Here is an 18,466-nt window from a genome sequence, read left to right as displayed (position 1 = left end):
TCCCTCTTAATGGGGTTGACCCTTGGCCGGGACGCCAACACTGCAGGTATCACGGTGTTGCCCAAGCCAGGTCGTGACCCTACAAAATGTGGTTCCTTTCGGCCCATCTCCTTAATTAACGTAGACCTTAAAATTCTAGCTAGGGTTTTGGCCGCGCGTCTTAACGGCGTTTTGCCCAGTTTAGTACATAATGACCAAGTGGGTTTTGTCCCGGGACGGTTAGCAGCGGACAATGTCCGCAGGATAGTTGACATCATTGACTTCGTGCATACTGAGGGGGTACCGGCGGTCCTTCTATCCTTAGATGCGGAGAAGGCCTTCGACCTGGTTCACTGGCCATTTCTTTTTCAGACACTGCATAAAATGTCATTTGGCACTTCTTTTGTGACCTGGCTGGAAAAGTTATATAGCCATCCCCTCGCACGAGTCAAGGTCAATGGGAGCTATGGTGCGGCGTTTGAGATACAGAGGGGAACCAGACAGGGGTGCCCTTTGTCTCCCTTGCTCTTTGCCCTGTTCCTTGAACCTTTCACTACGACTATTCGTCATTCACAGGGGATCGTGGGTGTTCGGAGGGGGGCACATCATTTTAAGATATCTCTATTTGCAGATGATGTGATGTTCACCCTTACCGATCCGGAATCCTCCTTGCAGCAGGTCATGTCCGAGTTGACGCGGTTTACCTCTGTGTCTGGTATGAAGGTTAATTTTGACAAATCGGAGATTCTTAACCTTACCCTGCCGTCTTCTGAGGTGCAATCACTGGGGCGACAATTTCCTTTTAAGTGGGCTACTGCCTCCCTTAAATACCTGGGTGTTAGATTGGGCTCCACCACTAGTCAGCTCTATATGTTAAACTATGACCCCCTGGTACAAACTATCCGTAAGGATTTAACTAACTGGCAGCATCAGATGCATTCGTGGTTGGGCCGACTTTCTATAATCAAGATGAACATCCTGCCCCGATTTTTATACTTCTTTACCACGATACCCATTTTTTTGCACCCCTCCCTACTAAAGAAATGGCAGCAAATGCTTTGTAGTTACATATGGCGTAAACGTCCCCCCAGGGTGACTAGAACGACTTTATATAGGACTAAACCACAGGGGGGAGTTCACTTCCCTAACTTACTATGGTACTACCTAGCGGCGCAGCTCCGGGCCCTGGTGGCTATTCACCGTACAAACGATATCCCACAGTGGGTGCTTCTCGAACAGACTTTGGTAGGGAAGGTGCCGATCTCGGCTCTTCCGTGGCAGCCACCCCAGACTGGGGGCCATGTTGCCTACATGCCGTTCGCACTTCGCACCACACTTAAGATATGGTTTCAATGGAAGTCCAAATTGATTGGGCCTGAACGATACTCGACCATGACTCATCTGTATGCTAATACTGTATATCCCATTCATGACAACTCTGTGACTGTGAAATGGTGGGCATCAGTGGGTATTACCAGAGTGGTACATGTGCTGAATCAGGGGTCCCTGATGACTCTTGCACAACTAAGTGATCGATACTCAGTGAGCGGCGGGGATTTCTTGCACTATGCTAAACTATATCACTTTGTCAAGCGTGGGACACGGGGGGGTACTTTGAAACTGACGGGCACACTGTTTGAAGCATATTGTAAATCTGCTTCCGACATACGGGGTGTCATTTCTAAGATATACGGTCTCTTCAATGGGCTCTTGAAGGAGACTCCACGCCATCGTACATTATGGGAAATTGATTTCTAATGTCAGTTAGAGGACCAAGAGTGGGATTCTATCTATTCTCTAGCCCATAAATGCTCCATCTCGGCCAGTCTGCAGGAAAACTGTTACAAATTACTTTATCGATGGCACTATACGCCGGAACGACTCCATAAATTTCAGCCCACAATTTCTAACTTATGCTGGCGGGAATGTGGCCACGTTGGTACCTACTACCATATCTGGTGGGAGTGCCCCAGAGTGGCTCTAGTCTGGCAGGAGGTTCTAAGATGGCTATCATTAGTTGTGTCGGCCCCAGTGCGAGCTGACTCCCGACATGTACTCCTAGGTCTCCCCCTCCCCGACCATAATAAAGACACACAAAAGTTTTTGTTACAAGTTTTTATTGCAGTCCGCTCCGAGATAGCATTACATTGGAAAGGGGTTAATGCTCCCAGCTTGGCTAAAATTCAATACCGACTTCACATATATTATCAACTCAGTAGACTTACAGCAGTGCACATGGACCGGTTGGTAGGGTTTGATAGGATGTGGGGTTCCTACATCCAGTGGCTAGCAACCCAAAAGTCATCTACTTAACTGTTTCCCCTGAAGAGGTTGTTCCTGTCCTGGAGTGTTGTGGCATTCTTCGTTGTTTTAGCTCTGTCTCCATGCTGGTTTTTTGTTTTCTTTACCCATACATACTTTCTTATTCGGGTCCTTCATTCTGGAAGGTCGGGCGAGTTTTTTCCTCCTGTTTTCGTTTCTACTATCCCATCCTCCCTGCCTCATTCTTTCTTTCTTTCTTTCCTAGTTCTAACTTTCAGCCTCTTTTCCTCACCCACTTTCAGGATTTTAAGTCCATCCATTCCCTGACGGTTAATGGAACCCTGTTGTGTAAAGGGGGGCGGGGGGAGGGATGAGTGGGAAGGGGTGATTACACAAATGACAAACTGGTCAATCTTGGTTAAGTACTGCTTTCTCTAGAAGTTGATAGACAATACCGAGGGGTACTTATCGTTCTGGTTTATGCTACCTGTTTTTGTATATTACTGTGTTTTACTTTTTGCACTGATTGACAATAAAATCTTTAAATACAAAAAAAAAAAAATGCCACGTACACAATGGGATGTAAACATTTTATTTAAGCGTTTATATACCGAAATACGTTGGGAACATCATCTCGGTTTACAGTTAACGTAATACAGCAATAAGCTTTACAAAGAACACATAACAAAATGTATCAACAGGATACAAGTTATAGTATTGATTAACTGAGTATGAGGGAGATATTTACAAGATATTTACAAGGAAATTACAGGGAGGGAGGTGGGAGAGGGGACGTGTGCATCGAGGTGGTTTAGGTATATGTGTGCTTAAAGAGCCAAGTCTTTAGGTTCTGTTTAAATCTTTTTGGGCAAGGCTCCTGGTGGAGACTAGGAGGCATCTTGTTCCAAAGGGTGGGACCAGCAATGGAGAGGGCACGTTCTTTAGTAGACTTAAGCTTTGTCATTTTAGGAGAGGGAGTGTGTAGCGTGGCACAGTGTTGTGAACTGATAGGTCTGTTAGGGGTAAGGAATTGGAGATGTTCTTTGAACCAGGGCATGTCATGGTTGCAGATAGTTAGGGATTTGTATATGATCTGGGCGTTGATGGGCAACCATTGTAGGTGTTTGGAGGACTGGGGTGATGTGATCACTTCGGTGGGCATTGGTGAGGATATGTGCCGCCGAGTTTTGGACATAGTTCTTGCTCAACTTATGAAATCTTTTAAAATCTTTAGCAACCACAGAATTTAAATGGATGACTTGTAAACTACTTTTCCTTATAGCCATAACAGTGCACAGAAAAAGCGAACTACAAGCACTGGGTAACAATCACCTTACGCACTTGCGCACGCTCTTACGCACTTCAAGAGGTCCATTTATCTTCAGACTTTCTTTCCAAAGCCTTATGGTTCATCAGTTGAATATTCTTTACATGCCTTAGATTGCAGAAGGGTGTTGCTGTCCTGTTTGGAAAAGACAAAAGCATATAGGAAATATACACAGTTATTCTTATCATTCAGCTAATACTCAAGCAGCTCCATTGGTAATGTTATCTTATGTTCATTTGGTTTCTTACCTGAAGGAAGAGTATTACCTCTCAAAACCTAGTCAAATGTAGTAATTCAATAAAAAGGTATCGCTGTATATTTATATATGTTAACCTTTATTTCTGTAGCATTGTATAAGATACATTTGAAGCCTGCTAGGCTAGGGTTTAAAGGAGAATTCTGGATTTTGATTTGAAGGTTTTTCTCACCAGCTTTTATTTATGAAATCAGTCCGCGTTTGTGCACTGACATGGATGGTTGTCTTGCCTTTCATCTTGTGACTATGGATATTTAAAAATACAGCACCCTCTGCTGGCTTTATGATCTAAGGTCAAATAAAAAGTTGTGTAAATGCAAAAAACTTTTTCACTTGAGTATCTGAGCTGTTAGAATGAAATCTCTGTTGTATGTCTGTGCTTTACTTTTTTTTTTTTTTTTTTTTAAATCCCTGGAAGATGCTTGGTAAGTTGGAGGTTGCTGGGGCACTGTTTGCTGCTGGAGTATGAAAGGGAAGAGGGAAAGTGAAAAATGGCTTACTGTGTTTGCCTGAGTTATTGAAAACAAATCCACCTGCAGGAGCTTGGGGTCTTGCTGCAGGCACAGCAAGGATGGGCACAACTACGAAAAGGGAGTCCCAGCAAGTCACTTTAATATGCTATACATGGCCCTTTCCTAAGAGGAAGTAGCCACAGAATGCCCTTGAGGGGAGGGGGATGCTTGAAAGAACCAGCATAAGACTTAAAAAGAGAAAAAAATGGATTCAGCCTACATCACTCCTTTTTATTTTTTCCTAGGAGAGGGAGACTTTTAACACTGTCTCCTGTGTGCATCCACAAACCTCGTAAAATATGGTGTGACATCTGATGCTCCTCCCTTCCATTGCCAAACAAGAGGGGCTGATATAATTGGAGTGAAAAACTAGTGGTTGAGCAGTGGGCTGAGAAGCTCTTTGTGACCTTGGGCAAGTCACTTCACCCACCACAGCCTCAGGTACAAAATTATCGGCTGCTGCAATAGAGTGCCCAGCCTAGCGCAGATTTTATGCACTGTTGGACATGCGTTTTGGATGTGCTAGACTAGCACCTGATGCAATAAGGAGATTAGCATTTCCAAAAAAAAATACATGCCCAAACCCACAGCCGATGGCGCTCATCACGTGTAAACTCCATGTAGATGAGGCTATTAGCTATTATCCGCTGATGCGGAAAATCTCTGGGCGCCCAATGCACGCTTTTTAATGTAGCAAACTTTACCTCCAGCCCCAGAGCTGGCATTAAGTCAATCTGCAACTCAAGGGCTCAGGAGAAATTAAACTGTCCTCCATGGTTCCTCCTACTTAGTATACTTGTGATACTTAAATCTACTGCTTGTGGTGGTTAAGAATAATGGTATAATGCAGTGGCTTGATGGAAAAAAAAATAATGGGGACACAATAGACACGCTCCAGGCTGGTTTCTCCCCCTTGCTATTTTGCATCTAGAACTTTTTTTTTTCCCATCAAGCCATTGCATTATACGACCTGAAACGGGATAAAACTGATGCTCTTGTTGATCACCTGTTGCAACTGTGGGCGCCAATGCATTTCAGTGCTAGACGTACAATTCTCCCCTAGTGTCCTTTTTAATGCAGCAGCTCATTTGAATATTGCATCGGGTGCCCAGGAGACATGGCTAATCCTGCATTAGGAAAATGGATGCTCAATATGTTTTAATGTGCGTCTTAGTGCATTGGCCCATTAGATCGTGAGCCTTCCAGTACCTGAACGGAATCCGCTTTGAAGCGTCAAAAGGTGAAATATAAAAATAAAGAACTCAGCAGAGTGCACAGTTTGACCAACAGTTGTGCACACATTTTACTGCCAATGCTGCAAGTAGTTTTGCACACGATAGGGCTGATGTAACAAAGTGCACTGAAGCTGCCATGGGTTTGTGTGCGCCTCTAAGCGCGTTTGTATGCGCAAAGCCCTATACAGGAATGTAATAAGGGCTTTGTGCACGGGGAAAAAGTGCATACAAATACGCTTACTGACCTATAGCTTTTCCTGCACAAATGCATACTACTAGCATGCGAAAGCGTCAATTATCTATTCATGGGTAATGCAGGGAGCTGCACTAGCAGGGAGTTCAGGTTCGTGTGGGTTTTTAATGCAGGTTTTTAGCACCTGAGTCAGGGCAGGAGTTAAGTGAAAGCACCAGTATGGAGACTGGTGTGGTTTGTGTGTGTTTGTTTTTTTTTAAATGCTTTTGAGGGTCAGCCAAGTGATGGATGGAACTGTTAGAAAGAAGGCAACTTCTAAATAAGGCAGAATTGCTGATCTGCATTTCACGCTCTCGCTGGCGGTCAGACTATCATGAAGGGGTTTAGATATTGCTCTACCCAACGTTCACATCAACTTCCGGACCACTAACTTATTCATTTTTTCAAAAAAGAGAGGCTTTCACCCTGAGAATCAATCGCAGTTGTTCACATGCTAAGTATCAGAGTGGTTTTCTGCGCAATTTACCACATAGGGCCATGAGCGTGCATTGCTGCACATATTATGGCAGGCTTGTTTGGGGGGTGCGGATTCTATGTGCATATCCAAACGCATGTGGTTATTACATCCTGCACTACCATGTTTTTTGGGGGGTTTTTGTACACGCCAAAAAAATCCACACACAAAAAGCGCGGAATTTGAGTGCAGGTCTTATAACATCGGCCTTGATGTGCGCACAGGATAGTGTCCTTTCTGCAAATCCCATGCATTAGCTGTTACCCCCTCCCTCCCAATGCAGAGAGGTGCACTGGCTTACCTCATTTTGAGGCATCTTCGTTTTCAGTTTATTTTTCCTGGGAATTTTAATGGTATAACAAAAAATCAGTATAAAAATTACTTTTCTCCTGATCTTTTATTTTGTTATAATATTGAAATTCCCAAGGAAAATAAAAAACTGAAAATGAAGGTCCCTTCTCGTGTTCTGTTTACACACGGAATTTTACCCCTTGTCAGCCAGTTTCTGCCGCTAGTGTTAGTGTGGAGCTGATTGAGAATTCTGGTGGAATTTATGTGCATAAATCTTCCATTCCTTTCCTTCTCTCCATTAAAAAAAGTTTAAAATGTCCCCATGGGGCTGTGCTCTCTTCCCCTCTCCCACCCACCCTCCAGATATTTTCAGCCTCCTCTTTCCCTCAAAACAGTGCCAGGCCACTGCTTCCTCTCAGAAATGGCAGTAACATTGGGAAGGTGGGGGGACATTCTCTCTTTTTAAGGGTGAAACTGCCTGCAAATGTTTAGAAAGGAAGGAAACAGCAGCCCTGCAGGAGCTTGAATGGTGGGTCCTCTTACTTCCACCCCCCCCCCCCCTCCCTTTCCCAATCCCATTCTCTAGGAGCCTCGCTGGTTTCATAGCCAGCTGCTTGTCTCAGAGCTCAGTTCAGTCACCTCAGACAGAAGCCTCCCCAACACTGCATAGGCACTTCCTCTGTCTGTAGCTTGCTTCCACCTCTCTGCAACCCTTCCACCACTCTAATGTATTCCCATTGACTGCACACTGCTGCTTTTATGGGAGGGAGGGACCAGAAGAGACCCATACTGTTCCTTGGGCTTATAAAAAGAGAAAATTAAGCCCTGGCTGAAACTGGGGAGAGCCACTAACCCAAAGTAGCACAGTTCCAGATGGAATCCTTCTTTTCCTTGTGGATCCAGGGCTGGTGCAAGGGTATTTAGGTGAGTCTTTCAGCCTTGCACACAACTCCTGGCCCCACTCTTCCCTAAAATTTAAAAAATATGCATTTATAGTAACAGATTTTACATGAACATTCAGTATTCTAAGGTAAAAATACCACTTACAACATGAATATTATTTACATGCACTGCTATGGTACCAATCAGAAAACTTTGCAAAAAAGACACTTGCAGTCATTTATTAGGATTATTGTAAAGCATGTTGGCCTTCAGAAAGCTTTAAGTAAAGTGAATTACAATATAGTAAATCTCCCATACGAAAACAGTACTAATCGCTAGCACTCAGACTAACTACCCTACCTATGAAAAAGCAACAATGCAAATATTACACCAGGCCCTAAAACATCAATACATCTGATATTAGGAAAACAGAACAAGCCAAGCTATTATGGATCCCTACACAGAAACTACATGCTAGCTGAATACCTCACCTGAGTCATACATGCAGAACATAGACCCTCACCACCAAACAGAATAAAGAGGTAAATTATAACTAGAAAAATGCAGAAAAAAACTGAATTTGAAAACATAACAAGACAGACTCTGTATGCAGTGCAACAGTGGGAAAAAAAATCACCATTCCTCATTAAACATCAAGCAATAAAATCAAGATAAATAAACCCATTATAATAGTAAAACCATACTCAACATATTTTAAAGCAGCTGATAAATAGAACAGCCAATGATTAAAACATACAATATTGTGTTTAAATTTTCCAAACATCAATAAAATATTTCAAAACTGCACACATCAGATAACACCCAATTAAAACTAAGGCTAAAAAATGATCCCCTGCTCTCCATGCCTGGGAACTTTAGACTCCAGTCACCCTGATATTGTCATGGATTAGTCAGGGATACAAACTTTCTCCTCTCTCTCATATACACACACTCTAACATGTTCATTCTTACAGACTCCCTTATATTCTCTCATACACATGCTGATTGGCTCACAAACTTTGGCTCACACATGTTCACTGACTTGCTCTTGCTCACACACATGCTCATTGGCTCTCACACATGCTCTGGAAAGCCCAGCAAACTTGACTGCATTATGCAGTGCAACAATGGAAAACCAGAAATCATTCCTCTTAAAACATTAAGCAATAAAGTCAAAAGCTATAAAACATCATATTAAAACCATACTAATAAGAATAAATGTCAAGCAGGCAACTGCCAATGAACATCCAATAATTAAAATGACTCATAAATGTTTTCTAATATTTCCCGAACACCAAATATTTCACTCACAGATTGTTGTGGATTGGGGGCCAGGGGCCCCACGCACACAGGTTCTCACTCACATATATACTGTCACACATGCAGGCTCTCTCGCTCTCATACATAGTCTTGCTCTCATACACAACCAGGTTCTCTGCACACACACACGCAGGCTCTTTTGCTCTCGTACATACACCTTTCAGGCCTCCCCCTTTTTTCTGGGCCTTCTCTTTGAATCGCAGCACTGCTCCTTGCTGTGGCAGGATGGGCTTTGCCGCAGCCCCACGGGCCTCAATTCCGCTGCAGCTTGATTGGCTCTGCTGTAACCTTGTAGACCTCTTTTTCAGGCTGCAGCAGCCCATCTCATTTTCCTTGAAGCTTTAAAAAAAAAAAAAAAAAGTGGGATCAACCGGCTCAACCCTCTGATAGGCCAATCTGCCCCTGGGCACACCAACCTCTATGCAGCAGGCAGTGCGGGCTTGGAGAGGACTTGTAGCCAAAAGAGCTAGCGGAGCACTGAAAGTCCCAGCAGTCCCCCTTCCAAATTTTAAAATAGGGGGCAGAGACACAAACCCATCACAATAGACTTGCTCTCTCTTATGTGCAACTGCAGGATAAGGGAAAAGTCTGTGTGGGGGGGACAGCTGGCCCAGTTACCATGGCTATTGCTCGGGACTGTCGGAGCTCCTCTACTGCGGCTGCTCCCAGCATTCAGAGTACTTGCACGCAATCCACATCTCACTTGTCCGGGAGGCAAGACAGAGACTGTAAGAACTCCCAAAGGGGTAAAGTAGGTGCTGTATGCAATATGTGCTGCACAAAGTGGGGCCCAGCTATCCATGCCCTGCATTTTGCCCATTAGTGACCAAGCTTTAGGGCTCATGCTATAGCTAGGAAGAGGCATGTAGGATTACACACATTCTCAGAAAGGAAACAGAGTAGGATTAAATGGACAATTTCTCAGTGGAAGGGAGTGGGCAGTGGAGTGCCTCAGGGATCTGTATTGGGGCCCTTACTTTTCAATATATTTATAAATGATCTGGAAAGAAATACGAGTGAGGTAATCAAATTTGCAGATGATACAAAATTGTTCAGAGTAGTTAAATCACAAGCAGATTGTGATAAATTGCAGGAAGACCTTGAGACTGGAAAATTGGGCTTCAAAATGGCAGATGAAGTTTAATGTGGATAAGTGCAAGATGATGCATATAGGGAAAAATAACCCATGCTATAATTACACAATGTTAGTTTCCATATTAGGAGCTGCCACTCAGGAAAGAGATCTAGGCATCATAGTGGATAATACATTGAAATCATCGGTTCAGTGTGCTGCAGCAGTCAAGAAAGCAAACAATGTTGGGAATTATTAGAAAGGGAATGGTGAATAAAACAGAAAATGTCATAAAGCCTCTGTATCGCTCCATGGTGAGACCACACCTTGAATACTGTGTACAATTCTGGTCACTGCATCTCAGATATAATTGTGATAGAGAAGGTACAGATAAGGGGAATGGAATAGCTCCCCTATGAGGAAAGACTAACTAGGTTAGGACTTTTCAGCTTGGAGAAGAAATGGCTGAGGGGGGATATGATAGAGATGTTTAAAATCGAGAGGTCTAGGAGGGGTAGATGTGAATCGATTATTTACTCTTTCAGATAATAGACTAGGGGGCACTCCATGAAGTTAGCATGTGGCACATTTAAAACTAATCGGAGAAAGTTCTTTTTTACTCAACGCACAATTAAACTCTGGAATTTGTTGCCAGAGGATGTGGTTAGTGCAGTTAGTATAACTGTGTTTAAAAAGGATTGGATAAGTTCTTGGAGGAGAAGTCCATTACCTGCTATTAAGTTGACTTGGAAAATAGCCACTGCTATTACTAGCAACAGTAACATGGAATAGACTTAGTTTTTTGGTACTTGCCAGGTTCTTATGGCCTGGATTGGCCACTGTTGGAAACAGGATGCTGGGCTTGATGGACCCTTGGTCTAACCCAGTATGGCAATTTCTTATGAGCTCCTATACTTTTAAGAGCCGCTGCTGGTGTGTTGATGCTTTAAGATGCTAAGAACAAAGCCAAGGAGCTGGCATGTATCTGAGCTTCTGTATTATGGTATAGTGATTGAAAAGTTAGATCCTCATTAAATATAGCTATAATTTAGATTACAGTAATTGTCGAGGCAAGGAAAATCATATAAACAAACATTGTGTAAGATATTTGTTGCATATAGCTAAACAAACCAGTAGATCTGTGGATTAAGTAACATTGAGAAGATTCAAGATGTGTAATAGTGACGTACAGTAGGGAGTTGTATACAGAATCCTTAACTGGGTTTGAACCAGATTTTGGCCCCAACTAAAGTCACAAAGCCAGGTTTTCACCAAATTTCTTGAAGGCAGTTTCTGGGGCAAGTCTGATGTGCAGCAGTAGGGGAGTTCTACAATGGCAGGACAGCAACTACAAAGGATTTCTTCCTGGGGCTGGTGAAACTTGATTTGTGGATGGTACTTAGTTGTGCCTGAGTTTGAGTGCAGTGGGCAGGTAGATGTAGTGGGCAGGTAGATGTGCAAGAGATTTCTTGAGGTACATCAGGGCCAGGCTTAAGTGTTTTATAGGCCAGAACTAAGAGTTTGAATTTAGTGTGGTGGTGGCAGGAGCCAGCGGAGGATTTTTAGAACACGAGTTACATGGTTGAATTCGTTGGCCTTTGCAGCAGCTTTTTGTATGAGCTGCAGACGATGGTTAAGGGTTTTGGGTTATCCCATCTTGGAGGGAGTTGCAGTAATTCAGGTGGGATGTTAACTAAATCTGTACAACCTTTACAAAGGAATTGCATCCAGAAGGAGTCAGAGGTGGTAAAAAGCTGATTTGCACACTGCTTAGATATAGGTCCAGTATAAATCGTATACTCTAGCTCTCAAATAGAGAGCTGGAGGATAGAGTTGTTTCATTGAAAGACAGTTTTCAAAGGTGGTGGCTGTTCTGCCTGCTTCCACCCCCCCCCCCCGCCCCTCGTCCCTGTCCAAAGCAATTCTTTGGGTTTAGGTTTTGTTTTGGTGCAGCCAATCTGCTATTTTTGCTCATCAGTCATTGAGGTTGCTTATGGTTAGGGATTAGTTAGTGCTGAGTGTGATCAGAATCTGTCTGTATATATGATTTGACAGTTTCTGCTGTTTGCTCAGGGGGGCCTATGCAAATATTGACTAATGTAGGTGATAGGATGGAGCCAGGTGACACACCGCAGGAGAGGCCACAAGTTTTGGAAAGAGCTGTTTCCAGTGCTACAGATTGAGTGCCATTAGATAGAAGGAGAGGGTGTGAAGCAAGCCAGTGCTGGTTCTGCTACTTACTCCTAGGTCACTGACAGGCCAATACAATAATATATCCCTTGTTAACAATCCCCATATTTAAATGTTTAATGTATTTGACAAAGGTAACGCATAAGTTCCTGCAAATTTTGTTTAAATGTAAACCGATGTGATATGTAAAATCAAACACCGGTATATAAAAGTAAATAAATAAATAAAGTTTGCAGGAGAGCGAGCGAGCGCCCGCTCTCCCAGCGCGTGCACAGGCCAGTTTCCTGTGCGCGCAACACAGTAAAACAAAACAATTAAATTAGGGCCCGCAGTAAAAAGAGGCACTAGGGACACTAGCGCCTCTTTTTGGACAGGAGCGGCAGCTGTCAGCAGGTCTGACAGCAGACGCTCAATTTTGCTGGCGTCTGTTCTCGAGTCTGCTGACAGCCATGAGTTCGGAAACCGGACGCTGGCAAAATTGAGCGTCCGGTTTCAAGCCGCGGGCTGATTTTAAATTTTTTTTTATTTAACTTTTTTTAACTTTTGGGACCTCCAATTTAATATTGCCATGATATTAAGTTGGAGGGTGCACAGAAAAGCAGTTTTTACTGCTCTTCTGTGCACTTCCCTGGTGCCGGCAGAAATTAATGCCTACCTTTGGGTAGGCGCTAATTTCTGAAAGTAAAATGTGCGGCTTGGCTGCACATTGTACTTACTGTATTGCGCAGGAATGACTAATAGGGCCATTAACATACATTTGCATGTTGCGGGTGCTATTAGTCTCGGGGGGGGGGGGGGGGGGGGGGGGTTGGACACGTATTTTCGACGTGCTACCCCTTACTGAATAAGGGGTAAAGCTAGCACATCAAACGCGCGTCCAAATGCAGGTTAACAGTACGCTCCACCGGAGCGCACTGTACTGTATTGGCCTGTCAGTCTGCAGGTAAGGAGGATATGGCCTCTTGGGTCAAAGGCTGCTGCGAGATTCAAGAGAATTATTGTTGATTGGCCATGATCCAGGCATAGGCAAAATTCATCCACCAGGCTGATTAGTATAGTTTTGGTGCTGTAGTGTAGTCAAAAGCCAGGTTAGTAAGGATCTAGAGCATTCTGATCTAGCTTAGGAAGGGTAGATTTTTATTCACACAGAACAAGGATTGTGCTTATTTTGTGTGCATAAATCAGGAGTCCAAGACTTTTTTTTTTTTTTTTTTTTCCCCCCCCCCTGTAAGTTAGTGTGCTCATCCTAAACACAAAAGGCTGAGCACACATTTTAATTCCAATTTGTGTGCACATTTTTGTGTGACCTTTAACTCCCATGCATCAGCATACCATTTGCCTACTAATCAGGAGTTCCTTTTTTTTTATTTTTTTTTTTTGGCGCACGCTTTAAACATTATGATTTCAGTGCACAGTTTTAACACATGGGTTATCTCATCAGCCTGAGTTTCTAGGGACTTGCCTCTCACTGTTCTGTGTTTTTGTTTTTTTACCCCACCTCCACAGCTAAGAAACTGCCAAAGAATGAGCCCCAGAGCACGAGTGGCACAGCGGGCAGGAATCGGGGCGTGGACCTGCATGAGCAGTCGCAGCAGAACAAGAGTCAATGCTGCAGCAACTGACCCTCCAGCTCATCCTTCCCCTCCCTGGCGCTGGCAGGACAAAGGAGACCGAGAGATAAGACGTAACCTCCATTCCCAGAACCGAAAGCCTTCCAGCATTTCTCCTCTCCCCTCTGATAATTGCAGCAGTGCCTCCAGAAACACCCCCACTCCCCTCTGGCACCCTCAGTTAACAGCACTTTCTAATGCTTCAGAAAGCACCGCCAGCCTCTTGCTCCTTCACCATCCCCTCTTGATGATTGTGGAATGGAGTACCTGGGACTCTTAACTTCTAAAAACAACAAACTTTTCTTCACTTTGTATTATAGCTGCAAATAGCTATCTAATTACTCACTGTTATGTTTGGGGATGGAGGGTTCACATTAATCCACTTCCATCCCTTAAGCTTTCACCTATCTTCCCTCCCCTCTTGTTTTTGTTAAATGCGCAATCGGAAAATTATGTTTGCAGGGGGGGGGTTCCTATTACCAACACTGTTCCCTCTTTCTTTTGTTTAACACTTCTATGGTAAGGAGATAAATTCTTGTTTTTTTTGGTTTAATTCAGAACCAACTTCTGTAAGTGGGACCCACAGATTTTTTTTTCTTTAACTTTGCGTATTTCATTTGTGTTCAGCATTATCTTTCTTGCACTTTGAGAAAGCTGCAGTGTCCCGCCCTCTTACCATCCGTGTTTTCTGCTGTGCTGGGCACAAATGATTCTGGGACTCATGCTAGTGATGGGTTTGGGTAAACTTCTGGTTTCCCTTTTTGAGCAGCAGAATGGAAGCTTGGGCTTGACCTTGCTGCTATTAATCTGGTGTGAGCAATAGAGGTGCACATGATCACCACAGGGCTCTGGGGGGGGGGGGGGGGAGGGCGTTTCATTTCACTCCTGGCTTTGGGTGATTGATTCGGGCAGTGGTATCTCTTTACAGCACGTGCCTAAGGTAGCAGTCTGAGGCTGATCTTTGCCTGCTTTTGTCCTATAGTATTCATGAGTATATAGTCCTGTTTTTGTAAAATCCAACCTACACCTCCATGTGCAAAACCAGGAATGAATTGACCTCACCAGGCTGACCTAGGTGAGGTGGCAGCCTACCTGTGCGAGAAGGCTCTTGTGGGAGGGGAGGGGCAGGGATTTGTTGGTTGTGCTGGAAGAAAAAGGTCAAAATGTCTTCTCTGCCTCCCCTCTCCTAGCTTGTTTTGTATACTCCTTCCCCAGGCTGCCAAATTGGTTCAGTCCACATCTGTTGTGTAATTACTGGGCAGAATCTTTTGTTCTCTAAGCAATGTGCACTTTAGCCTGTGACAGGTTTTGTTGATTTGCCTCATTGTCTCTCATGTTTTTAGTGCTGAAGCAGAGGCAGGAGCACTCGGTGTATGGCTGTGAGGAGAAAGTGTTGGATGCAGTTCCAGCCTCCTGGGTGGGTGGGGGAGTGTTGGTGCTTGGGATTTACAGTGACTGAATCTTCTTCCCCTGTTTTAATTACAGTATTTCAGGAACAGAGCTGGTGAGGATGGCTGCTGTTTGAATTGCATCTAGTCAAATAAACCAAGATGGGGGGGGGGGGGGGGGGGGGGAGGAGACCATAACCACCTTCCTCTTGTCTGGTAGAGAAGTGAACTTGTATGCAGAGTTTTCCTGACTTGAGCTCTTTGCCTTCACAAGTAAATCATGCAGATACTTTTCAGTGTGGGTCAGTAATTTTTGCTTCCTTGCCTGTCCTTGGGTGTCTAGTATAAGCTGGAAAACCTCCCAGTTCTTCCTCTGGCTGCAGGCTTTGCTGAGTGGACTTGTGGATTGTTTCCAAGCAGCCTGTATGGGGGGATGTTCACGATACACAAAACTATATTGCCTTACCCTGAGGAACTGTCTGGAATAGCATATTGATGACTCTTCATGTTGGCGTTTTAGTTTGAGGACAGTGCCATGTAGCATGCCTGAAGCTGGCGATCCGCCCTCTGAATGAAGAGCTGTTTGGCCATTGTTGCACTGTTCCATGCTGCCTTTTTCCAAGTGAGTGACAGCTCCCATGGGCAAGGACTAGTGGGTATGGGGTAACCTAACAGAATGCAAAGGATAAGACCTACTGCAATCTGAAAGGGTGCTACCCAGTCCTTAGTTTTGCTTTCTCTCAGTTTCATCAAATGTTCAAGAAAAGAGGACGTCAAACATAGCTTCAGCCTTGGAGGTTTTGCAGGTAGCCTCAATACATGTACAAAATTTGCTGAAAAAAAGAACTGATTGGTGAAGCAGAGCTATGATTGATAAGGAATGAATAGAGATTAATAACTTTTATCATTTCATAACATGATTTATTAAAGCGTATACCTGTTTTGCTGATTTTTTTTTTTTTATGTCTGGCTCAGCAGTTTCTCTTCTACTATACAAACCCCCTCTTTCTGTTTCTCTGTTGCTGATAAAAGCTGCTGTGCCACTGGTTAGTGACTAGGTGCAGCGAGCTGTGCTGATGCTATGGAGGAAAGCTTTCTTTGTTCTCCTGCCATATGTAAATAACATATTTGCAAACATATGCGAACATTTTAGAGTTGTGCCTTTTTTTCTCTTAACCTTCATGAAAAAAAAAAGAGGTGGTCAGATCTATCTAAGTGGACTATAGCGAGTAGCTTATTTGATTCTGCGCCAGAGCAGTGCTTGCCCTTCTGAGACAGCTTGTCAGAGGCACTTGGCAATTGTGGGCTGAGCCTCAGCCTCCAGTCTTATTAAAGGAATACATATCTGGAGCTGTTTTAAAAAGGAGCACACATTTGACCCCGTGGGTCCTAAATGCACCTCTGATGTCATAATGGAGTTATAAATATGATGGAAAGCAGCAGCACATTCACTCCCATTGTTTCTGCAGGCACAAGAGCAGTGTTCTGAGCATTTGCTATTGCATTCAGCATGTTCGTTGGTTCCTCCAGCTGACCTTGTACTGCTGTGAAACCAAATCAGGGAAAATTCAAGGTGGTCTTCAACTTTGTTTTCCTCTCAAGTAGAGTTAACTTATAATTCTCTCCTCCCCACCTCTTCTAATTAGTTTCTGAACTCTCATTTTGATAACTAAGCTGCCGTCCTATTCCCCCCTTTGTCACATAAGGATAATTAGGGCAGTCTGGTTCCGTTGTTGATTGCATGTATAAAAAAAACCAATGCAGAGATGCAGTCCATGTCACTACTTATGCAGCAGTTTATAGCCATTGTCAGTTGTTTTGCTTTCAATAAATTTCCTATTATCTTTTGGCTGAAAAGCAGTACATCTTGATTGCTGGCCCTTATGTATCTCACACGTCTACAAACAATAGTCTCCAAAGCTTTTTGTCATTTGTTTTGCTTATTGTTCCAGTTTCAGGGTTTGATAATGTCCATACCCAAAAATCACACTTGTCAGTCTTTCAGCATGTGTAAATAAGTGATAGGAAGTGGGGAAGGTGGAAAATACATGCTGGAGCAACTATGAAACCATACCAGACCCTAACATATCTACCCTAAGCCAGGCTTTCCACCTGATAGTGACTTTTCACTGGAGGAAGGCTGTTAGGTAACTGTTAGAACACTAGCTACTGGATGCAGTATGTGCATTTGATTTTCAGGCTAGGGAAGGTGTACAAACTATAGGGAACCTTTTGTAGTGTGTGTATGCATATATACACATAACACATTTCTCTTTAGCAATAGAAGAGCTTTTTCTGTGCTCTTCCTGATCTGGCTGTGCCTTGATGCATTATGTAATGTTAGTGCTAGATGGTGTCAGAGGAGCAGTAGTAGTTGAGTTCCCTTGTACATGGTCAGTGCTCACTGCATTGCATTGGTTCCTCTTACTTGACTAGATGAATGTTCCAGAGCAGACCCGTGAGCCTCCTGCCCAGGAACAAGGAGCCAGGAAGGGAGGGATTTCACACACCATCGTGTAAGCATGACTACCCTGTTTTCCTAATGAGAGCCTTTGACCAAATAGCTTCAGGTAGGGAGGGCACTGCAGCTTTTTTTTTTTTATTCACATCTCTTTACTGTCTACAATTTTTAAACTGTTTTTGCTTTAAGTTCCTACTTTGCATTCATAACAATCATGATAATGGTGTTCTACCAATGTATTTAATGTAAGTAAAGGAAAAAAAGAGGAACAATGGACTTTGTATATTAATTGAACTTGTTATACTTCTCTTTGTATAAAGTGTACTGTTCAGGTGTCTTTTTTTTTTTTTTTTTTTCCTCCCTTTAGGTACTGCTAACATCCTATTCTGCACTGGCCCTTCATCTCAGGAGGAAAAAGTGATAGGATTACTGATTATTTTTCCAATTCTTAAGTAGCTGTGTATGAGGTGCTGTTGAAAGAACTGTTTGAGGTCACAAGAGTGTGAGAGGGTAGTGCTCGTAATGTGCATCTACTCCTGGACTTGGGCTTGCAGTCCATTAGTTGCTATAGCCTGCAACTTGTGGAAGTACTGCTGTGGAATCACATGGCTCTTTGATGCCCTACATGCTTCAGCTTTAATAAAGATAGCAAGAGATATGGGCTCATAAATAGTGCTATATAACACTTAAGTCGGATTGCTTGAGTGAGGACACAAGCTAATTGTAAGTATAGGAGGGCTGTCTTAGGGCGTGAACTCCTGCCTTTGTGTGAAGGCCTGTAACTATGGTATGTAAATAGTCTGCACAGAAATTGAGCTGGATTACCCAAAATAATTACCATGTATGTCCATTATCCCATAGAATAAATGGAAAAATGAATGCTTCTTGGGTTGCCCCTCTATATGGTGAAAGAGAAAATATTACAGCACATGTTGGCTTCTGCTTTATATAACTTTTCTTAAGATACAAACAGC

General features: G+C 43.4%; 1 protein-coding gene across 2 annotated transcripts in view; it reads left to right on the top strand.

The window, feature by feature from the left end:
- RAB5B (RAB5B, member RAS oncogene family) overlaps positions 1-17,829 on the top strand; it is an 82,670-nt gene extending 64,841 nt beyond the window's left edge. For both annotated transcript variants that reach the window (XM_029594763.1, XM_029594764.1), the window contains exon 6: positions 13,540-17,829. In XM_029594763.1, the coding sequence (XP_029450623.1) occupies positions 13,540-13,655 (116 nt within the window). In that variant the 3' untranslated portion in view covers positions 13,656-17,829. The remainder of the gene's footprint in view (positions 1-13,539) is intronic.
- The last annotated feature ends 637 nt before the right edge of the window (positions 17,830-18,466 follow it).

This window comes from Rhinatrema bivittatum, chromosome 3 (genome assembly GCF_901001135.1).
Source record: "Rhinatrema bivittatum chromosome 3, aRhiBiv1.1, whole genome shotgun sequence".
Taxonomy (NCBI): domain Eukaryota; kingdom Metazoa; phylum Chordata; class Amphibia; order Gymnophiona; family Rhinatrematidae; genus Rhinatrema; species Rhinatrema bivittatum.
The sequence above is the reverse complement of the archived record's forward strand: the minus strand, read 5'-3'. Positions and strand labels throughout refer to the sequence as shown.